This window comes from Sphaeramia orbicularis, chromosome 12 (genome assembly GCF_902148855.1).
Source record: "Sphaeramia orbicularis chromosome 12, fSphaOr1.1, whole genome shotgun sequence".
Lineage (NCBI taxonomy): Eukaryota > Metazoa > Chordata > Actinopteri > Kurtiformes > Apogonidae > Sphaeramia > Sphaeramia orbicularis.
This window is the reverse complement of record NC_043968.1, coordinates 70,675,874-70,700,763: the sequence shown is the minus strand read 5'-3', so window position 1 is coordinate 70,700,763 and position 24,890 is coordinate 70,675,874. Positions and strand designations below refer to the sequence as shown.

Here is a 24,890-nt window from a genome sequence, read left to right as displayed (position 1 = left end):
GAAATATCAGATATGCAAAACATACAGAGAAGGAATGTGGCGTTGAGATGACAAAGGGGGGATGTGGGCTCTGACGTGTAGAGGAAAATGTGACATTTCTGTGCTACGACTAGAAAAGAGCTCACAGCTGTGTGGTTCATACTGTCATACTATATTAGAGAGGTTAGAGCATGAGTACAGGCATTAAGTCATACAGTCTCACTCTTGAAGATGAGAACAGTTTCCATTGAGTGTATTGTTACCTGATAAAGGCACAGTGAGTACTGAGACGATAGCACAGATGTATGGGCTGATCTAGTCTATTCATTTCTACATTATTCAGTGTTTTCATCTATGTTTGTACAATATGACATGCATCAGGAGTGTGTTGTAGACTTCACCTCCAGTTAAATGCCTCTTTAAATGTGGACAAGAACCAATCTAAACAAGTGTTCAGAGAACGCAAACCTCCACCAAGCACCCCGAATGGTGTGCATGTGTGGATTGACTATTTCTTTTTAAATTAAACAGTTTCAAGGTTGTTCCATACAGCAGAAAAAGTTGAAGCTTGGTACCAGTCATGTGTATGTTAAATTATATTAAATTCCAATCAATATTTGTTGAGTTATTATGAAAAATGTGCCATAAATGGAATTTTCAATGTTAAACTGAAATGTTCAGAGTCCACATTCCACAGTGCATGTGGACAATTTTGTGCCAGATACAAGATATTGTTCTAAGCTATGGGTGTATCAAATTGGAGGCTAATCGGAGTAATTTTGAATTTTTTATGAATTTTCAAAAATTGCTCAATGATGAGCGATAGGAAAATTGTAGATTTTGTGACCTTGCTGTGACCCTGAACTTTGGCCTACTTGGCCCAAAATGTAATGGGTTGGTCCCAGGGCCTAGGCCTCTCTGTGGGTAAAATTTGGTAAAGATAGTTGGGATAGTTTTCCCATAAAGTTGCTGACAATCAAACAAACATGCAAACAAACACGCAAACAAACAAACACACAAAGCAAAGTGATCACAATACCTCCTGGTGGAGGTAATAATCAAAACCCTACACAGAACACTTATAAAGTCTAAAAATCACTAATAATATGGGACTAAACAAAGTCCTCAGTGCCTCAGTTGTGGGAAATCTACCCAGTACAAGTATAGTCTGTTATATGTTATTGTTGGTAAGTTACCACTGACACCCTGCAAAAAATAGAGAATCAATGTAGGAAAACCAATATAATCCAAGTTCATTGTAACTGCATAAGTAAAGGAATATTTAACGAGGCTTACGCTGTTGGGGGCTGACAGCAAGGGTATATCCCCAAAATCCCCCCCATCCTCTGGTATATACAAATCTATCCACGAAAATTGTTAAACAATTGATACGAACTTAATCTGAGCTACATCGACCTAATAGTGGCAGGATAATGGTCAGAGAACCAATTTTTCCCCATAAAACTCCACCTAGTGAATGAAAATAACACCATATGAACTCTGGATGGTAGACAGAAAATGGGCATTTGTAAGACTGATCATCAATATGAGCCAAATTTGATCTCAATTGGCCTATTATTGCTTGATTTATGTCCAAAAACTGATTTTTAACTTAAGCGCCCCCATTTGGATGACTTATAATACTCATAGAGAAGATGAAATCCATAGGGTTCTTCCACTATGCTGGTTATCGAGGGAGAAGAAATCCAACCAAATCTGTCCTAGTTATCGCGTTCACATGGAGGATATCCAGCGGGAGAACTGGCGGCAGTCGGGGTAAAACCATTATATCCCCGAAACTCGATTTTGGGATATAATTATAAATCATATGCCAAGTGTCTGGTACCAATACCATCACACTGGACAAACCTTTTCACAGTACAGTTTCCGTAGAAAAGTATTTTAAGAAGATGTTTTTCAATCTAAAGGCAAATGTAACTTGAGTTGATTGGCAGTAATGGAAATGTTTCTTGAAATTAATATCCTTCATTTTTAGGGATTATATAATTACTAGCGCTTTGACCCATGGGAAACCACGGATGATATTAATACCGATATCTAGGGACTGAAGTTAGTAAATGTACCGTTCCTCTTTTTAACTTCATTTCCTGTCATGCAGCATGGTACTTTGCTTCCGGTCAACCGAGTAACATGATTGTAAGGCTATTGTATTCCAAAATGACTAATGTCTCCCAAAATATTGGTCCTATCGACTCGCCAAGATATTTAATGTGGAGAGGGGACTATTCCTCAGCTGTAGGTATTAAATTGGCCAGTTGAAAATATCTCAATTTCTCAGAACTGTGCAGATACACACACACACACAGACACTCTGAGACCTTCCAGTATTATGATATTTAATTATGCAGATTTATTATCATAAATTATGCAGCTGTTTCCAACCTAGACTGGTCACAAATAAATAGTACTTAATTGAGTGGATGTTGGTTCTAGCAGTATTTCAGTTGTAGGTTCTATGCAGTGCTGTTTATTTACCCGTGGATATAAAGTGGGTGGAGTTTATTTAGCATTACCTTTAAATTGTCTTTACCTTCATTCCTGAAATTGCTGAGAACTTATTTTGGTAGTTAGTAATTTGGTCTGTTACTGTTTGTGTTGTCCTGTACGTGGTTCCTCTAACTGTTTTATGTTTTGTATTCTCTCCCTCCATCCCTCTGTGTCATCCAGATGAGTTCAAGTCCTTCCTGAAGAGGCTGCCCTCCACTCATTTCCTGCCCATCAGCAGTGTGCATCTCCTGTGGGGCAGTGACTGGGACCTTCAGGCCCGATACAGGCTCCTCCAGAGCTCCCTCGAGATCCAGCGGCTCAAGATCCAGCGAACCGCCCGCAAGCTCTTTGGCCTCAGCATCCGCTGTCACCACAACCCCAACCACCAGATGCCTAGGGAGAGGTGGGTAGGAATTTAGCATCGACCTTGTGATGGAAAATAGATAAAGCTTATCCCAGAACATACAGCAAAGGTCCTTCTTTGTGATACACATTTTCTTTTTTTAAAGTACTACAAAAACGGATTCAGTTTCATCCCACTGGAGTGACATCTTTCAGGGAGACTTCTCCTTTATGATGATGTAGGGTACAGGTGTCAAACATGTGGCCTGTGGGCCAAAACCAGCCCTCCAAAGGTTCCAATCTGGCCCATGGCATGATAGCATCAAGTGTTAAAATTACACTGAAGATATTAACAGTCAAGGGTGTTGAACTCATTTTAGTTCAGGGGCCACATTCAGCCCAAAGTGATCTAAAGTCAAATAATAACATAAAAACTCTTTAACAATCAAATCGGAGCAACCTGAAAATGTAGTGCAATTTTAACAACATTCTGGCTGTTAGTCAATGTTTGTGCATTTGTTGATCCGATCTGTAAGTTGTGTTAATAAGCTGCTGAATAAGCTTCTTATATTACTTCCAAATTCTAAATTTCAACAATATTCTGCCTGTTACCAAATGTTTGTGTAACATTCTGTGTAATGCACATGTACAAATGATAAGTTGAGACATAATATTAAAAAAATCATTTATTTTTCTTAAGAAATTTTAGTTTTTTTCTGGTTATTCACATCTCTTTGTGAAAGGATTGTTACCTCTGCCAAGAAGGTTATGTTTTTGTCGGCATTGGTTTGTCTGTCTGTCTGTCCGTGTGCAAAATAAGTCAAAAAGTTATGGACGGATTTGGATGAAAATTTCAGGAAATATTGATACTGGCACAAGGAATAAATGATTAAATGTTGGCGGTGATCGGGGGTGGGGGGTGGGGCACTGATCTGCCTTGGCGGAGGGCTGCGCTCACCGAGTGCTTTTCTAGAAAAGAGAGCGCAGACCTCCGCCAAGGCAGATCAGTGCCCCACCCCCCACCCCCACCCCCGATCACCGCCAACATTTAATCATTTGTTCCTTGTGCCAGTATCAATATTTCCTGAAATTTTCATCCAAATCCGTCCATAACTTTTTAAGTTATCTTGCACATGGACAGACAGACAAAACCGGGGGGGCGCTTATCTGCCTTGGCGGAGGTCTGCGCTCTCCGAGTGCTTTTCTAGTTTATAAATGCAAATATGTTCATAATTTAATGTTTTTAATTGAACTAAAACAAAGAGAAAAACTTGGAGCGGTCATTATTTATAAGTTATTATGCTATTATTTTAATGGTTGGCCCGTTGAGATTAAAATGGGCTGGATGTGGCCCCTGGACTAAAATCAGTTTGACACCCCTGATGTAGGAGGTTTGATTTTGATTGCTGCCACTTGGAGCATGAACAGAAACAATATCATCCATTATATATTTCAACTTATGGTTCTGTTGTTCCTGTCCATCAAGTCAACTTAGTGCTGAGGCTTGCACATGCCCAGAGCCCTCCTGCTCACTCTTGTATTTCACGCAGCAGTCTGAAGGAAAAAGTGAAGCTGTGGGAGTTTTCTTGATAGGTCATTGCACACATCTGTCACCACCTACTGCTGCTGCAGCTTAAGAGCTTTGCTGCAGATGTGCCGTGATGTCAGCGCTTGCCTGAGATGCCAGGAATTTCCCCCATTCGCATCAGAAAACACTATGCAAAATATGCAAAGTTCCCAACTGCCACTTGAAACACCCCGAAATCTGTTCTGTGTGGGGGAATGTTACTGTATAAATGGAAACAGAGTCTGTAAAATATTAATTTAAGTGGTCTAAAAATGAGCAGTTGTCAACTGTCACCGACAGAAAAGAAACACACCCACATTTGCGTGTGAGAGCTGGCAAAGGTTTGTTCTGAAGTGTTATCAAAGAGCTGCAGTATGCGCTTCCTCTTCCATGGAGTGTGCATCAAGGGCGTCTGATGGCACTGGAAATAAGAGCACCCTGTTTGTTTGCTTGCTAGTGTGAGACAGCTTTGCATCAGATGGAGGATTTATTTGTTTTCATCACCTCTGTGTGTGGTTGTGTCGGCACACAAACATGGATGAGTGCATCGAGCTATCAGGGCTCCAAATCAATTTTCTTACCACTATCTATACCTTTATTTTTACATATCTATTGTTTCGATGTGTCTTTATTTTACCAGAACCACCTTCTGTGTGATAAAATATCCAATTGAATCAACCCCTGCAGCCTTGCAAAATAACACAAAAATCCCTCATTGTAGCTCATGTCTGGATTGTTTTAAGCATTTTAGTTCCATTGAAAAATGAAAAAAAAAAGTTATTGTACATCAGTAGATTTTTCAGGTATTTGTACTTTCTGTTCATTTTCTGACAAATTTGTACTTTATTCACTACATTTTGCCACAGATATCTGCCCATCTTCATCCTAACATTTCCCTAACAGGCTTGTTACTTTCTTTTTAATGAATTCAAGTATATTATTTATATTTTGCATCATCGCGCTCCCTCCTATCATCAACCAGGCTGGAATGGTAGCACAGACAGACCGGGCAGTACAGTGCATATCATACATTATAGACGTAGCAACAGAAAAGACAAGAAAAAATACGACGATAGAGGAAGACGTGGCCATGAAGATGAAGCATCATCTGTTTAACCCTTAAAGACCCTATATATTATTATTATTATTATTATTATCATTATTATTATTATTATTATTATTATTATTATTATTATCATCTATGCTGGCATTAACTATTATTGTAACAACTTCTAAATGACTTTTTGTCTTCCCCAAGTAATTTATCATTATTTATTAGAAAGATATCTTCTGCATTTTGCAATCAGATATTTTCCTATATTTAATTCACTGATCTTGTAGTTGTTCATGAAAGCTCAGAGTAAATTTAAAGGTTAATAGATCAAATCAGAAAAATAAGAGGCAAAGTAAAATCTATCATTAACTGAACATAAAAACAAGGTGGTGAATCAATGTTGTAGAAGACGACAGAGTTTCCACTGTAACTACAAAGCCTCTGAATGTCCAAATGAGTAATATCTGATGACCATGAAAAGATGACAAACTGCATTTTACAGCAATTACTTACATGTATTGATAGGATTAGTGGATCAGCAGGTATTAAACAGTTTAGATCAGTAGCTGTTTTGGTCGATGGTGGTTGTTTGGGTCTTTGAGGGTTAATGAAAGTCTGAGACCAGTAAGTGGATGATGTGAGGTTGTGTAAGTTTGCACAAAAACAGCCATTAGAAGTGTAGAAACTATTTTTACTTTTACTCATTTCCGTAAAGGACATATATGACTTTAACCACTTGTACAGAAGGGGTGATTATTCTGTGGAAACGTGGCAGAAGCTTCACATGATCAACGTCATACACACCAACCTGCTTACTCTGTCGACTCTGGAACATTCTAATGTAACAAAAACCTACGTTTCACTTTTACATGATTATACACTAATGCAGCAATTCTCAACTGGTGGGTCGCAACCAAAAAGTGGGACTGTAAACCCGTTTTCAGAGGATCGCAGGCCTTTGTCTGGGCAAAAAATAATGTTAAGAAACCAATCCTATGTTTTATTTTTTTATGGAGTTTAGCACTGTCTATTCAATATAATATAGGTGGCGGTAATGTGCTGTAATGCTAATTAACTCCAGACATTTCACAGCATAACAGAAGACCCAACAGTTTCTTTTCAAATCATGACGAAACTCACGTATAACGACGACTACATCAGATATAGTTTTAGTTACACTGAGGACAAAAAACTCAGTGTGTTTAATTCTTGAATAAGTGACTGAATGTACGTTTAATTTTAACTAAGTGCACATTTTAGTTTTTGGTTAAAATGTAACTAATTTAGTGTTAAAGGAAATATTTCCGTATTCAACATCACCACCTGCTGGTAAGTTTAGTTATCATTAAGCTTTTCTTTTGTGTTTTCATACTGTGATATTCTGTATTATCTCAGGTTTAAAACACATCATGTTTTTATTAACATATTTGAGAAGTTTAACTGTTATTAATTTGGGTCGTGACTTGTCATTGAGGGATGATAGTGGGTCCCGAAGCCAGACCAGGTGAGAACCACTGCACTAATGAATACAGCTGTGATCAGTATATCCTCCTACAGTAAATCTGCTTAAATCTTACCCACTGGAACTTCAGATTTCTAGCTGTGAGTCTTCTGTTCTTGTTGTCACCTGCTATATTTTATCTGTACCAGGTTCAGGTTACATTAACCTCTTTCTGCCGTTTCCCATGACCCCCATTTCAAAAGAAATTGTCCTCTATCACCAACAGGGTCTCCCTTGTGTCTCTTTTCAGTAGCTTATTGAAGCTGATCAGAGGAAAAGGTGAGTTGTGTCCATACAGCATCAGCCCCAGTGGTTTTGAGGTGTATGGCTCTTCTAACCACCTCAGGGAGGCCTTCCAGCACATCTTCAGCCTGTCACCAACACTGCACAGGGAGCTGATGATGAAAAAAACATCTTCTCTGGCCCCAGTGGCAAAGACTGGGCACACCAGGGATCTGAATAACAGCGGGCCAGATCCCTTGTGGGAGAATATCTGGACTCAGTCCATTCCATACGTCAGGCCGATCTGGTTTGGAAGCTCAGCGCTGTCCGCTACCTGCCGCTCTGTGCATATTCCCGACTGGAGACACTGTGAGAATCATGTTCATTCACTTGTCCAGCGAGCTCAACACCTTCCAGACTTTTCTCCTGGGGTAAATCCCTTGTGGGCGTCTGGATCACAGATTACTCACTGGCACACAACAGTTTTTGACACTACACAGTTCTGCATCAGATCAGCTGGTGAAAAACACAGTGGACTGAAATATCATACTTCCTCATTAACCTTTACCTTAGATGTGAACAAAACCCAGGCACACGCTTTTTTTTAACCCATAAAGACCCAGTGCTACTTTTGTGGCAGTCCCAATATATTTTTTTCTCCATGTTGAACTTTTCTTGAGTGATTTATCTTCATTAATTCTAATATTATACTCTGTATTTGGTATTTTTTCAGTGAAAATCTGGTATTTTCTTATATTTAATTCACTGATCATGTAGATCTTCATAAAAGCTCATATTATAACAGAATCTGAGTGACAAAAAAAAAAGACCTGAGATTTGCATTATTGCATTGCTGTTTTCTGACAGGTTCTATGGCAGACATTTGATAGCATTATCTGTCAAATGATACATGTAAATGATACCAGATCAGTATTAATTAGTATCGTATCATCACCTCTTGTTCCTATGTAACAGAAAAACCTGAACAAAAAGTGACTTTTGCAGTAAAATATATTAATAACTGAACATAAACCCAGTGTGTCCATCCACTATCACTGATCCAACTCTATGGGTTTTACTGGTGAATCAATGTTGTAGAAGATGATGGTGTTTCCACATTCAATACGTCCAAATGGGTCATGTCTGATGACCATGAAAAGATGACAAACTGCATTTAACACCAATTATTTCAACGTACGTTTAGATCAGTAGATGCTTTTGGTTATAGGTGGATGTTTATGGGTTAATTATTCACTGAAGGAGGCGTATAAGCATCTGGCAGCTGAGCCTTTAAAACAGGTCATGTACAGAAGAATAAAAGAAAAGAATACAGTGTATTTGGGGCTAAAGTGAACTACAAACACTTTATTCAGGTGCTACTTAAGCCTTGTAGGCCACAGTGCTTTGCAGAGTGTTCAGGATGTATAAGCTCTAGTGGCGGTTGTAGCCAAGGCAACCAACTTTTGAGGACTACTTCAGTGAGGACAATGAGTTTGGAATCAGGAAAATAAATGTTCTTTATGTTTCACACTTGAGTGAACTGCTTCTACTTAATAAACCTGTTGCTGTGCCAGATACTTAGGCAGAGCACAGGAGAAAAAACACATCTAAAACACCAGAGCCTGGGCCAACACTTCAGCCAACACATGCTAACACCGCCTTCCCAACAGGATTGGAAATGAGTGAGGAATGGGGAATGTGTGACTGAACGCCAGGGCTGCCACAATACGGAAAATTGAGTTAATGATTAATTGTAGAAATAAGTGCTATTTTGCATAATTATTCCTGATTCTGTTAATGTTAATCCACACTCCAGAATAAGTCTAATTAGTGAGAAGTTTAACCCATGAAGACCCAGTGCTACTTTTGTGTCAGTTCCCAAACCAAATTTTCCCCATATCTAATCTTTCTTAAGTGATTTATCTCCATTTATTATAATATTATCCTCTGTATTTTGCATTGTATCAGTATAAATCAGGTATTTTCCTATATTTAATTTATTGATCATTAAGATATTCATAAAAGCTGAGATTAAAGTTGTGGGTTATTATATTAAAAACAGAGAAAACTGCTCAAAATGGACTTTTTCAGTAAAATCTATCATGAACTGAACATAAACCTAGCATTTCCATCCACTGTCATTGATCTAACTCAATGGGTTCTACTGGTGAGTCAATGTTGTAGTAGATGATCGTCTTTCCACGTTCACTATGGAGCCTCTGAACGTCCAAATGGGTCATATCTGATGACCATGAAAAGATGAATAACTGTATTTTACACCAATTATTTACATGTATTGATAGGATTATTGGATCAATAGTTATTAAACATTTTAGATTAGAAGATGTTTTGGTCATCAGTTGATGTTTGGATCTTTATGGGTTAAATATGCACATACACTTTATGAAGAAGAATGTTTTAATATATCAAATTACAGCTAGAATGATTTTTGTTCTCTCTAAGTGTTATGGGCTATTTATAATTTTGGTTAATTGTTTTCTGGCAGTAAGAACTGAGAACAAAGCATAATATTAATATTTTACTAAACTTTACTAAAACAAAATATGACCAGAGAAACACATTAATATTAAATATTATTATTATTAAATGCGTTTGTAATATGTTATCCTGCAGGTTTGGGGTTGGCCTGCAGCTGTCTTGCCATGGCTGCTTTGGTTTCTATTGGTACTTCTTTATCAAAGAGACTTAGAACCTCAACAGACTCAGTCAGGTATCACATGTGACGCAGAATGGATGTCTTTTATTTAGGCACTTTAGTATGCATTTAGTATCCATTAAGCATCGTAATGCATTTAAAAACAGCATTTTTTGACGTTTTTTGATGGGCCCTTCATACTTTGCGGTGGGGGGGGGTCAAACATTGACAGATTTTGCTGAAATTTTTTGGGGGGGGCTATTATCATGTTAGAGATTAACTGGTTTAAATAACACCATGATCTGAAGAGAAAAGTGATTTTTGAGACGCCCTACTTGTTACATCCCGAAAAGTATCAATGTAATCAGATAGCAAATGGGTCAGACTTAGATACAGTAGAGATTTAGCTCACCCCGTAATGTATCAGACTGCAATACAGAAGACTTGAGTTTAATTCCTCTTTGAAGTTGCATTTTCAAACGTGGGGGGTGGGATGGGGTGGGACAGTGCCAAGGGCGCCAGTAGGTAAATCCAACATTGCTGTAAGTCTGCCACTGTTACAACGTTCAGAGTGCAGAATTCAGCACTCAATGCACAACTGACACTGAACTAACACAGAACTGAGAAGTCACACGGCACACTGCTGCATCTAACATGTAGCTCCGCCCACCTTCTTCAGCCTCACTGACTGCACAGAGCAAAGAACACCATAAAACAACATACAGAGCATTTACAACAATAATTCCTATTTTATACTATATACTATCACTAATTTGTCATTTCTTCCATCAATTGCCACAGTACTGCGGTGGCAAAATGCACAAAAGAATGAACTGAAGTATACGCCATATATCACCGCAGTACTGTGGCAACAAGAGGATAATGGGTTCACGGAACAGCATCCATGATTGGCTCTAGTACAAATGCTAACATTTGATTGGCTCTGTGGCAATAGACAAACCCATATTTTGTGCCACGGTACTGTGGCAGTAGCCATTGCCTAAACAAATACCCTAAAAATATCACCTAAATATATGTATATATGTATGCATTAGGGTGCAACGGCATCACCTCTGTACTTAAACTATCACCTGTTGTTCTGTTGGGTTTAGTAAATAACTACTGTACATCACCTCCATCTTGTGTCCTTTCATTTGTTCGAGTATTTGGCATCACTCTCCCTTTGCCACTAACAGTCACAAAATCATTAAAAACAGGCCCAGTATATTTTTCAGAGAGCAAGGCATCATGTTTTTGTTTTTTTTTCTTCTTTTTTTATCATCAAGGTTGCTAGGCTAGCGAGTTTATTAAACTCCACTTATAGCAATTCTTCAGCACTAAGTATTTATTTAGTCAGCTCCAACCTGAAGGAGATAGTGTCATGTGTTTGTCTATAGCGTCATGAAAAAAAAAAAGGAGTTCAGATCATCTCCATAGTAACGTCTTCACATCAGAAATAACCCCTCAGATGATAAAACTGAGATCAGAGTGCGAGGATGGGCTGCAGTGCAACAGTGAGTCTGAACAGTTCGAGGTTTTCCTGTCCACATGTACTTGTCATGTGTCTTCTGTGTTTTGATCACCATGTCTCCTCTGTTCTCGTTCAGTTCATCGCAGACATGACTCAGAGCTGCAGCGTCCACTTTGCTTGTTAGTAACTTCTAGTTCAAACGGTGCAGAGCATGTCCGAGAGCTCATTAGTTTTTCCGGTTTTGTTTCTTTATGTTCTGACACTTTTATATCAGTCTTGTCAGTTTCATGTACAGCACATCATCAGAACAGTTTAGGCTCGACATTTTTTTTCTTACATTTAGTAAATTTGTTTCATTAGCATTAGGCTAACTGTAGCCAGTTTGTAGGTCTATTACAGGGGTCGGCAAGCTTTATAATCTAATATAAATCGAATATAATCTAGCCATTTTTTAACTTTAAAAAAAGAAATCTGATCGGAGCCAATACATATACAGTATATATATTCAAACCCATCTCCATTTTACCATATTGCTCTGCTGTAGAGTCTTTGTGACTAGTTTGTTTAACTTTGCTTTTCCATTACAATGATGCAATGCGTAGTGCATTTAAGAAATTCTGAAACTACAATCAGAAGAAAATACAAGATTTCTACTAATTTTTAATGGGGTGTGCTATTTATAAAAAAAAATACATTGTGTAATTGAGAAAAAGCTCCACTTTCATTTATATAGGGTTACTTTTAAACAAACTACAAACACAAATTGAATATCCTGTATTGAATTTCACCAAAAAAAAAAAAAAAGGAGCATGACATACATTTTGGTTGATATACTGTCAAAAAAACGTTTTACCCTGCGTATAGGCTGCACATTTTTGCAGCTGGACAATAGTAGAATAGATTTATTCCTACCACAATGTTAAAAAGTAATGGTTAGTTCAGTTCATTTCATAATATTCCTTATGTTCGTTGACAAAGCCACAGGGACCCATAGAGAGGCTGAAGGACCACATTTGGCCCCAGAGCCATGGGTTGGAGACTCCTGGTCTATAAGATACTTATAATGGGCCCATGCATTCATTTGTCATAAACTCCAAATTGGATTTTGATGAATAGGCTAAAAAATGAGTGGTTTGTGGTATACCTGAATTTTGTACCTACTTCAGAACAATATGGGAACATACTCTACATGCACAAAAGTACTGGAACATGCTGAACTCAATGCTAACATGAGGCCTGGCAAAAAAAAAACAAAAAAAAAAAAACATCATAATGACAAATGTCAGAATATTCATATATATATATATATATATATATATATACATATATATATTTGCAATAAATGCTCTTATTTTGTCTTGAGGGTGAGTTTTCTTCTACATCTGTACTTCATCTACACTTCTTACAGAGTTTGTTGTTACAAAATTGTATTAAATGTTGGAATTTGATTTTATCACTGTAATAATTTTAACTGTTCTTCTACTAGATTTCTGAAATATTTGTCATGTTCTGACTGTCATTAATCATTTTAGACCACAGGTAACTGTCCAATTTCTTCAACAATCAGCTATTAACTTTAAAAGAATAGTTATTTAGCATTTATGGTGACAGTTACTGGCAACAGCTGAACATTTTTATCTTTTTAATATGTCATCGTGATTGGAAAAGTCCACACACTGTAGGTGTGATGTGTCCCAATATTCTTGTCCATATAATGTACGCCATGTTTCACCATTCTGCCAAAATGTATTACAATATATATTTTTTTGTCCATATCACCCAGCCTTAGAATAAATACAACAATGTACATATATCCATTCTTATATTCACTTCTGTGTATATGTCATAACTGGTATGCATTGTTTATTGGTTTGTTAAAGTCAGGCTTCATTACTGCTTGGAACAGTTTTATTGTGTCTCAGAAAATTAATAATTCTGAGTAATATTCCCCAAATGAATTGAATTCCCTACACCATATTTACCATATGCATGCTGAAAGTGCAGACATAACGCTGAATGTGAGTTAATCTACAATGTGTTCCGAGCTACGTTAAAAATAGACATATGTAAATTACAAATGCAAAACAGAACAAGTCCAAGTACAAAGGAAATCATTTATTACCAAGTGCATCTACTGTGACAGAACTGTTCTAAAACAAAGCTGAAACTTTAAATTGATGGTTGGTTTTCAGTGACATGTTCGACAGCCCTGTGCTTTATGTAAATGTTAAGGTTGTGTGTTTGTGTATTTCCAATCTAAAACCAAAAACAACAAAGAAAAACTAAGAAAGAAAAAAATATATGGAAAAGGAGCGGGGTTAAGTGCAACTTACATACATCTGACCCCACAAAATAACCTGTAAATTAATACACACATCAAAAATAAACTCTATCCAAGTCTACATACATAATACATTGTATATCATAATACATGATAAAGGTCAGTGAGTAAACACGTCAGCTACGAACTACAGGAATAAAAGCACATATATCACCGCCTATGCTGGTCTCTGGCCATAATTACAACAGCTTGTCATCGCCTTATCATTCTGCTAAGTTTACTTCACCACAAGGCATCCATTCATTACAAGCATCATAAATTCCCGCTGTGGACACATACACTTATGGCAAGAACCGTGGAAACCATATAGCTGAACTCTATTGGATTTTCTATTGCATTTCCTGTAATGAGTAGAGCAGCTTGCTTCAAGTAGAATGAACGTAGCATTTTGTCTTGTGCATAAATGATTAATAGCGACAGATATGAGGCAGCATCACTCTCAGCCAAGTCATTTACATATAGGCTATGCATTGGTTTAATTATTCATGTTCGGAGTCAAGCAAATTTACAAATATGAAGGTTCCTTCCATATGATTAATTACTTGGAGCTAATTTCTATTGATTTTGACAGCACTCTGCTTGTGTCTGTAATTAAAGTACTTACTTCTTCTAACAGGCTTTGCTCTTTCATATATTGACCACTTTTGCATTACTTTTAATGCTGCCCACACTTTCACATGAAACCCTAAATTTGTTGCATCTGTGCATCTGCTGCCCTGTTAGTACAGCGTTCCAGTCTGATCTGTCTCTGTGTTTTTTTTGTCATTTTCTTTCCTTTTCCTACACATCACTGTGAGCTGTGATGCATGTAATCTGACTACTAGAGCTGTTCAACACCCTATTATTACAAAAAAACAGTGCATTTTCATTTAACTCATGAAAGAAGCGTTGTTTGTTCCAATGCGTTTTGACTTAATTTCCTAAAGCAAATCTAAGCTGAGCCAATCCTCTCTCTGACACAGATAAAGCCTGAATAAAACTTGCTGCACATTGTATGGAAAATGTTTATTGAGGAAGGCAGTAATGTGATAGAACGTATTCCAGCTCAGTACACTGATACTTCAGCAGTGTTGTATTACTGCAAATAAATTCACAGGGCAGATCATTCTTACTGATTCTGTGTCAAGTTTAATAAAAGACACTGGTGAAACCAATTATCCTCATATGTCACAGATTTATATTTGACACTTCCGTTTACAAAGTTTTGAGAGCAACTCTGTTTGGTATATGCTACAGTTTCCATGAATATTTCACTGTGTTAAATATGTTTTCACCCCTTGGAATCTCTTTCTTTAATCAGTACAAGTTTCATAACAGAAATCGATAATGTCGGTTTCAAATACAAAATACATTATGCATGTACTTTTAACATTTTGATACCTCAGATGTTTATTTTAATTCAACATATGGTGACTCTGACCTTCCCTTCAGCCTTAAAAGACCAGAGCAAGAGGAAGCAGCTCTGCTCAGCTTTCTTTTCACTGAATTAAGTAGTAATTTCTCCTAGATGAAACATGTGTTTGCCTTATTGAGAATAAATACCTACATATATCTACATGGACACATTCGGGGGAATTACAGAAGGGTGTGTGGTGCATAATACACACCAGCATGAGTTTTTCAACTCTGCATAATACATAATTTGGCATTTTATATTCAGATCTTGCACCATTTAATTATGTGCAGTGGATAATTATGTGAGCAGCGCCCTGATAATGTACATATGAAAAGTGTATAAATAGACGCCACTCGAAAATGTAGCTATGAGCAGAAAAGATATCATTTAATTCGGTGACTTCTTTGAATCAGAGTTTTTCATTTTACTTCTATATTAAAAACAAAAAAGTAAACACTCTTTATGATATTAGTACTCCTCTTTTTGTTAATATTACTGTCCGCATCTGCTGGTAAATCAGTGTCTTTACATAGGTCAGACATGTACGATTCAGGGGGATCTTATTGCTGAAATGGAATACAGTATTCATAATTATTTATAGTCTCATGAAAATGAGAAACGTTGTGACAGAGGGAGTCATTTGCTGTTCACAGTGTTCTTGTTATGTTGTCACACTTCAACATGAACTAAACAGACTTTGTAGTGGGAGGCGTTCAGTGGGGCATTAATGTCACTGATTATATCTGACTGTAGACAAAGTCAATACCCCCTTTCTGGGGCGCTGTAAAGGGGGGGGTAAGCATGACAAATCCATGGGAACCAGCATTTCTGGGGGGCCCACAGAGCAGTGGAGGGGGCCCAGTGGATACGGGTCAGAAGTTGTGAACATTTTGTGTAAGGTTTGTTGTATAATAGAGGCAGAGAAGCCGGGAGTCGGACGTTGAAAGCATGTAAGGTTTCACTTTTGCTTCATGCCAGCGTTAGTTATGTTAGTTATGGTCTGCATCCCCCATATATAACTGCTGTCCCTACCCCACGTACATACCCCCACCCCTCCGCTTCAACAAATCGATAAGACACTGAATTTTAAAAAGGGCCCACATCGTTTAGCTTTCATGGGGCCTACGAATGTTAGCGGCACCCCAGCCCCCTTTAAAGGGAAAAAAATCAACAGAATATGAAGCTCCATACCTTCCTTTTGCAGCTCTCTCATCTCAGTCCAAACCAACAGATTAAATATGATGAAAGACAACATGATGCCGTTACACCACTGTGGAAAAGACCATTTTCACTTTTCAAAGCTTCTGTGTCAAGATATGAGGTACAGCAGAAGAGTCGCGTCTGAGAAAATCTTAGAAACCGAACACTTGACTGACCCAGTATACCAGATTTTACCACTAGGTGTCACACTTGCACTCGAAAGAAGAGAAGAAATAAGGCTAGAGCTGCAGCTATTTATTAATCTATTGATTATTTTCTATTGATTTGATTTGATTCAGCATTTATTTGAATAGGCAAAGAAAAAGTTAAAATGCGAAACAGACATGTCTGAAAATGTCAAACAACTTGTCCTTTATTCCAGAACCAAATGAAACAACCACAAAAAGTACAAAAGTAAAAGGACATAGAAAAAAAATATCTATATAGAAATAACATCAATATAGAAATACATATAAAAATATCTATAGATATAAATAACAAACAAGTCAAATGATATCTATAAACAATATGTGCACTGCAGTCTTCTACACATCTGAATCCAACTTGCTAAGAACTGGAAATGGAACTAACATACAACTGAAAAAATAAAGACAAACATTTTTAATGTTCGAGTTAAAGTTGAAATGTTTAAAAGGAGAAAGTGATGGTTCCAAAGTAGAAAAATGAATACATAGAGATTTTATGTCTTTTTTTCCTTGTCTCTTCTTAGCTATGCTCCACATTGTTTGTGTTGATCCTGGTGTCATGTGCGTCACAGTAAGCGTCCGTGTGAAACACAACAGTGGAACCAATGTTTAGCAGCAGGAAAATTAAAGAAACAAAGCTTAGACTATTGTAATCAAATTGAGTCAATTCATAATCAAAATCAATCAAGTTTTTAAAATCAATTTGAGTCGATTAGTCAAGACTGTAGTAACTCCAGTCCACCTGATGCATGTACTACACCTCTAAGGATAATAAATGATCAGTAATGACAAGAGATGGTTGTCGAAACAGGGCCGGTCACACAAGACTAAAGCAGCATTGGAAGCAGGGTCGCCATGACTATTTTCTACACTGTTAACATGTTGTGTCTCCACATTTTTTGTCTTACTCCTAGTGACAGTTTCCAATCAGCCCATTGCCATACTGGAGCAGTTTTAGTCTCTAATGTCTCCTCCCTTGTTGCTCCAAAAACACTTAAACTTTCTAGTTAATGAACATGAAGTTCACCATGTGTGTCTCCCCCCTCCTTCTGTTGATTTTTTTTTTTTTTTCTTTAATTATTTCCAGCTGCAGCTCAGCAGTAAATCTCACCAGACTCTTGCAGTTCTATCAATATGCTTAGAACAAACATATCATGTTCATCATGTTGTCATGGTGCTAATTACTGATGCAAAACTAGTTGGATTTAGCACCGTGATGCCCTCCTAACAGGTTGCTGATGTAGGACACTTTTCAATGTGTCACATCCTGTCATGGTGACAAATGTCGGTTCAGTTAGTTTGAATAAATCAAACCAGTTTAAGCTCTTACAACAAACCAGACCTGGAAACTGATCAAACTCTCCTTAACAGCAACCACTAATTACAGCTGGTAGTCCTGTATTACACCCCACTCCCCCATCTGAAAACACCAGTGATTAGTCAGAGTCCACAGCAGGGAGTGCAATTCTTGTTATCTTTCAGACCGCTTGAAATTGCAAGATTCTGAAAGGTAGTTGCATAATTTTTGCCAAGGCTGCCAAAAAAAAAACCAAAACAAAACAGAACAATAAAACCCTGCAGTTTTAACAAAAAGCATAGGGTGGGCAAAGAAACACTGTAGTGGAGGGAGGGATGGTATTCATATGCCCGCAATCAGCTACTGCACCATGAGATGTCGCTAAAAGTTACACCCTGGACCTTTAACCTATTAAGACCCAAACATCCACCGTCAACCAAAAGCATCTACTGAGTTAAACTGTTTATTTCCTGTTGAGCCACTAATCCTATCAATCCATGTAAATAATTGGTGTAAAGTACAGTTTATCATCTTTTCATGGTCATCAGATATGACCCATTTGGATGTTCAGAGGCTCCGTAGTGAACATGGAATCACCGTCATCTTCTACAACAGCTGTGTCAAACTTACAGTATTCTAGTTCAGGGGCCACATATAGCCTAACTGGATATAAACTGGGCCGAACCAATAAAATAATAAGATAAGAACTTACAAATAATGTCAACTCCAAAGTTTCCTCTATATTTTTGAATGAAAAAAAGTCAAATTCTGTAATGAAAATGTTTACATCTATGAACTGTACTTGAGCATAACATGAAAAAATATGAACCTGAAAATTCTTGAGAAAAATAAGTGCAATGTTAACAATATTATGACTTAATTCATCATTTATACATGTGCATCACGACTTACAGATCACAGTGGATCTACAAATACACAAAACATTTAGTAACAGGCAGAATATTATTAAAATTCACATTTCAGACATTTTTTGTAAAAGGCCAGTCTGTAAATGTAACCATTTTTGTGTAATTTTACTTTTTTTGTTTTTTACACTAAAACAAAGAGGAATATTTGCAGTTTTCATCATTTATGGGTTATTATGATAGTATTTAACTGGTCTGATCTACTTTAGGTTGAATTGACCTAAAATGATTTTAACACCATTGACTGTTAATATCTTCAGTGTAATATTTGCATTTCACAAATTCATCCCATGGCCGGACTGGACCCTTTGGCGAGCTGGTTTTGGCCCCCAGGCCGCATGTTTGACACCACTGATTCACCAGTAAAACCCATGGAGTTGGATCAATGACAGTGGATGGAGACACTTGGTTTATGTTCAGCTGATAATATATTTTGCTGAAAAAGTCAGCTTTTCTTCAGTTTTCTCTGTTATAATAACCATTGAATTTACTCTGAGCTTTTTTTGGAATATCTACAGGACCAGTAAATTAAATTTAGGAAAATACATGATTTTCACAGAAAAAACACAAAATACAGAGGATAATATTACAAGAAATTGTGATAAATCACTTAAAGGTGGGGTAGATGTTTTCCTGGAGCATTTTTTACCATATTGCTTAAAACCCCCTTCACACCCCAATTGCAACCAATTAATAAAATGCTCTAACACAAAAATAAAAAAATGTAGTCATCTGTGGAATGGACAGGACTGAAAAAACACCATCCAATCATTTTACCCGGCCCATCGAAATGATTGAACAGTGATACGTCTATCAAATTCAACTGCCATTTGTCCCTCCCCCCTCTGCGAGTACAATCCAGTATTCTGGAGGTGTGGCTTCGGGGGGAGGTCTGAAGAAAGAAGTTTGGACTTTTGAATTGTGTATTTTCAAAATGTAGCTTGCTTGAACCGTTTTTTCCAGGATCTCCTACCCTATCTTTAAGTAAGGTTAAATATAGACAAAAATTCACTTGGGAACTGTCACAAAAGTTGGGTGTTTATGGGTTAATGAAATCTGCGTCCATCATGGATACTGAGATACTATCCTCTGGTTCTGCTGTCTCCTGTCTACTTTCCGGCCATCTTCATTTGCCAATCTAATTCCAGACACTCTAATTTATGTGAGTGCTTTACTAGCACCCCGTCACTTTATCCCTTCAAGAAGTTTGAGCATAGGTCCGTTGTCCTCTATAGGTGATCTGCACTCGGCTCATTTTTGGATAGGTAGCTCTGGGGCTTTGTGCTCGGAATGCGATGTCATCCATCATAGTTAATGCTTAGGTTCATTAACATGTCAAGCTAACCTTGACCAGCCATCTCTCTGGGATAAAAAAAAAAAAAAAAAAGAAATCAAGATTCAGAATTCACCTCCTAGTCACAGAAGAAGTTCCAGTACTGTCAAGATGACAAGAAAAGATGCCTGGGGGTAAAAGAGGAGACAAGACAGGAATAGCAAATATAGCTTTCCACAGGAGGGAAATAACAGAACTCCTCCTCCTTGAATGGAATAAATGATGCTATTCCCTGACTAACCTGCATGTTTTTATTTATACATTCCTGTCAACCATCTGAGACCACAACAGAGGCCATTGATTTTCTTCGTTTGGTTAATTTTTGTCCCATTCCTATCAATATTACGTACAAGCTCCAGCGGAATAAATCATTGGTTTCACTTTCAATTCATGGATGATGAACTCATGTGTAATTCAAATGGTCATAAGAAGTAATATGGTGAAGGTTCAGCTTCAAAGAAAGAAAAAAAAAGCTGAATATTTTTCACAGTATTATTTCCATACTCCCCTTATCCCTTGTCCACACTAATACAGATATTTTTCTGAGTGAATGTATCCTCCTCATGACCTTAATTTTCAAGACATCTACATCCACACAATGGCTAATCTGACTGAAGCGGACGTAAGTGCATTTCTGTTCAAGTGTAGTAGGTATCTAAAGTTACTGTATATGTTGAAGTTCACCTAAAAATCTTGGTTAGAAATACATTCTTTTCTATATTATTTTGACTTTAGTACAAGTTGTGTGAACACATTACTGCAGGCAATAGACTCACTTCAAGGGATTTATCACCATTTATTATAATATTATCCCCTCTATTTTGCATTTTCCACTGTAAGTCATGTATTCTCCTATATTTAATTTCCTAATTTAATTTAGATATATTTTTCAGAAAATATATCAATAAGTGAACGTAAAAACAAATGTCTGTATCCACTGTCACTGATCCAATTCCACGGATTTTACTGGTGAATCAATGCTGTTTCCATGTTCACTACAGATCCGCTGAACATCCAAATGGGTCATATCTGATGACCATGAAAAGATGACAAATTGCATTTTACAGCAATTATTTACATGTATTGACAGGATTAGTGGATCAACAGGTTTTTAAACATTTTAGTTCAGTAGAAGCTTTTGTTCGCCGGTGGAGGTTTGGGTCTTTATGGGTTAAAAATCTCTACTTAAGTGACCTTAAATGACCTTTATGAGTGGCCCAAAAGTAGAGAAAGACATTCTGTAAATATTCAATTTGTGTGGGCAGGACTTTATCTATCAAATACTGTACATCAGTGTTGGTATCAGTACTTTAAGAAGCTGCACCATGGACCGGTCATTGTTAAACGAGTGATATTTTGCTTTGTTTTTAAATGGAATTACGCATTTTTGAACATTTTCCTGTGGTCTACATAAACTGTAAATGCTCTGGTTGGGTCTGAATTTTTCATGAATTCAACTCCACAGGTCCATCTTCAACCCTATTTCTGAGTAATGACATGAGAAAGGTTGTTTTGAGTGCTGGCCCTTTAAATGCACAATTCAGGCCCTACCCCCTCCAGGTTGTTGGCTGTGCTGCTCTGTCCCGTTCAACCAATAACTGAACATTTCAGGTAATCGGCTCTAAGTTTGGACATATTTTCAGCATGGACTACAACCGCTGCTGCTGATAAACAATTATGGGCCTTGGAGAAATGTCAGAAGTCTTGATCTTACATGTGAAAATGGGACATAATTATTTATAACAATTAAACAAATTAAGCAGATATTAAAACACGTTGTAGAAATCGAAAGGAAATCGATTTTTACCGGAATTAATATAAAGACATCTTTGCAGCACCTGGAGGACTCAAATTCAAACTTTTTGAACTATTAGGGTCCAAATACACAAATAAATGTACCAAAGACTAGTAAAAGTGGGTTTAGCAAAATATGACCCCTTTAATGTTGTATGTTCTGTTCTTAACCTTCTCTTTGTGTCTCTGTCTTCTTGTGTCTCAGGTCTGTGATGCAGTGGCTCAACAGGGTTCAGTCCTTCCTCTACTGTAATGAGAACGGCTTCTGGGGGACGTTCTTGGAGAGCCAAAGGACATGCGTTTGCCACACCGGCGTCACCCTGTGCCAACGACCCATCCCCTGCGTCATAGGCGGCAACAACAGCTGCGCCATGTGCAGCCTGGCCAACATTTCACAATGTGGCTCCTGCAACAAAGGCTACAAGTTGTACCGCGGCCGCTGCGAGCCCCAGAACGTGGACTCAGAACGAAGCGAGCAGTTCATCAGCTTTGAAACAGATCTGGATTTCCAGGACCTGGAGCTCAAATACCTTCTTCAAAAAATGGATTCCCGGCTTTACATACACACTACTTTCATCAGCAACGAGATACGCCTAGAAACCTTCTTTGACCCTCGGTGGCGGAAGCGCATGTCCCTGACACTCAAAAGTAACAAAAACCGAATGGACTACCTCCACATGATAATCGGTCTGTCCATGAAGATCTGCCAGATGCGAAATAGCAGCATCGACCCTATGTTCTTTGTGTACGTCAATCCGTTTAGCGGTAGTCACTCAGAGGGCTGGAGCATGCCGTTTGGTGAACATGGTTATCCTCGCTGGGAGAAGGTGCGACTGCAGAACTCCCAGTGCTTCAACTGGACTCTACTGCTGGGGAACCGGTGGAAGACGTTCTTCGAGACCGTTCACATCTACCTGCGTAGCCGCGCTAAGGTCCCGACCGGCCTTCGTAACGACACGGGACAGGGCCCGGTGGATCTCGCAGACCCTAACAAACGGCAGATCTACATAAAAATATCTGACATCCAAGTGTTCGGCTACAGTTTGCGCTTTAACGCGGACCTGCTGCGTAGCGCCGTGCAGCAGGTCAACCAGTCGTACACGCAAGGAACTCAGTTTTACTCGTCCTCGTCCGTTATGCTCCTTTTGCTGGACATTCGGGATCGGATTAACCGCCTCGCCCCTCCGTCTGCGCCTGGTAAACCACAGCTGGACCTGTTCTCCTGTATGCTAAAGCATCGGCTCAAGCTCAACAACAGCGAGATGATCCGAGTAAATCATGCCTTGGACATGTACAGCACAGAGATACTGAAACAATCAGACCACCTGACTACTAAACTCTGTTGAACCACATTAACATTAAGGACAGAAGCAGAATCACCCAGCAGAAGAACTATGAGGGGATATTACTCTTAATTTCTTTTCTCTTTTTAATTTTTGGACCTTTTTCTGCCTTTTGATGTAATATTAACTTTGTAAGCATAATTCTTAAAAGACAAAAGATGGAAAAATTGCAGTGATGAAAAGCATTTCAGGCAGACCAAGAAGATTACTGGATCCACTACGAAGACTGTATCATATTTGTCCCAGCATGTCTGTCATTCCCTACAAGAACTTAAAAGAGAGACAGAGAAAAAAAAAAAAAAAAGACATTAAATCTATGTACTGGTGAAAAAGAGGCCTTGATTTTACTCTGAGGGATCAAAGGTTGTATCTGAAACTGCCATTCTTTACTGAGAAAAAAACACATTTTTAAAGGAATAACGATGTAACACAAGGGCAGACCAGATATCCTTTATTTCAGCTAACTTGCAAAATATTTCAGACATAATGGACAGTTTAATATTAAAAATGTTTATACATCGTAAGGATTACATAGCCCTAGTGAGTAAGTAGTCAACACATTATAGACTCTTTACTACATTTCCAACCCAAATCTGCGTTGCTCTTTGTAAGTTATGAGGCACTCTGTCATTGTTCTGACACATAAGGCACACAGCAGGGCAGTAATGGATAGTCATGTCAAATAACAAAAGCCAGCTGTTTATATATACATATATATGTGGGAGAGTGTGCGTTTGTGTGCGTGTGCAAGTGTGCGTATACCTCTTTTTGGTTTTCTTTTCTGGCTTGACGCTTCTAGCTGTTTGTTAATTGAATGTGTCATTTAAGACTGACTCCGGTCTGAAGCTGAAACCTCGCATTTGGAGCGCTTCTTCCCGTGTTTGAAATTCAAGCTGTGTTTTTTCCACAAGGCAGTACCTCCTGGTGCGTGAGTGCAATATTGTGATCTGAAGATTTAACAATCAATGCTATTTTGTACAGCTTTGCAAAATGTACATGTCGTGACTGCTGATTTGTGGAGCTTTTCAGCACCAAGAGTAAAATGTAAACATTCATCGTCAGGCACATTTACAAGACAACTTAAAGCCATACACTTCCCTGAGGTAGACATCCCCTAAGACAAAGGTCCACCAGTTGTTCACTAAATACGTACATTATAACATCTTAAAAAAAAAAATGTTCCATTTGTACACTTTTGTTTTTCTCAGTTGATTTCTGATAAGAGCACAGCAAAAAGACAAAGGAAAGCATATGTTGGATAAGAAATGTGTTGTAAAGCCATTGAATTTCTATGTTGTGCCACAGGAAAAAAAAAAGAAGAAATGGTTATATTAAAGCTTAAAATAACTTTTGGCAGTGTTTACTCTAAGCTTTTTATGTCAATGTGTACATTTTCTTTCACTGATTTTCCACCAGTTAATTTTTTAAGTGTTGTTTTCTGCATGTTGCTGGAAACATTTACAGAACTGCTACGTTGGAGTCATCAAACTCCACAATGAAACACTACCTACGTACAGTATGTATTATTGGTAACACTTTGTTTGGGTAATCCAATGCTGAAATATTCATTTTGCTGATGTGGTACATTTGTACCACACACATGCTTATTAAATTAGGATTTAACATAACAGTTCCTTCTTTTCTGTAAAACCTGTTAACCACTCAGCTCCAACAGCGATAGTTTAGTTTGGTTAAATATTAAAAGTACCAGCCCAGATTACGCCCAAATACTTAATTACTTTATCCCACATTCA

The 24,890-nt window shown here is 37.8% G+C and overlaps 1 protein-coding gene across 1 annotated transcript in view; it reads left to right on the top strand.

Annotated features, from left to right (window-relative positions):
• The window catches only part of brinp1 (bone morphogenetic protein/retinoic acid inducible neural-specific 1), a 312,756-nt gene extending 288,316 nt beyond the window's left edge, over positions 1 to 24,440 (top strand). Inside the window, exons 7-8 of the mRNA XM_030150062.1 lie at positions 2,668 to 2,890; positions 21,999 to 24,440. Coding sequence (XP_030005922.1) covers positions 2,668 to 2,890; positions 21,999 to 23,139 — 1,364 coding nt within the window. The 3' untranslated portion in view covers positions 23,140 to 24,440. The remainder of the gene's footprint in view (positions 1 to 2,667; positions 2,891 to 21,998) is intronic.
• The last annotated feature ends 450 nt before the right edge of the window (positions 24,441 to 24,890 follow it).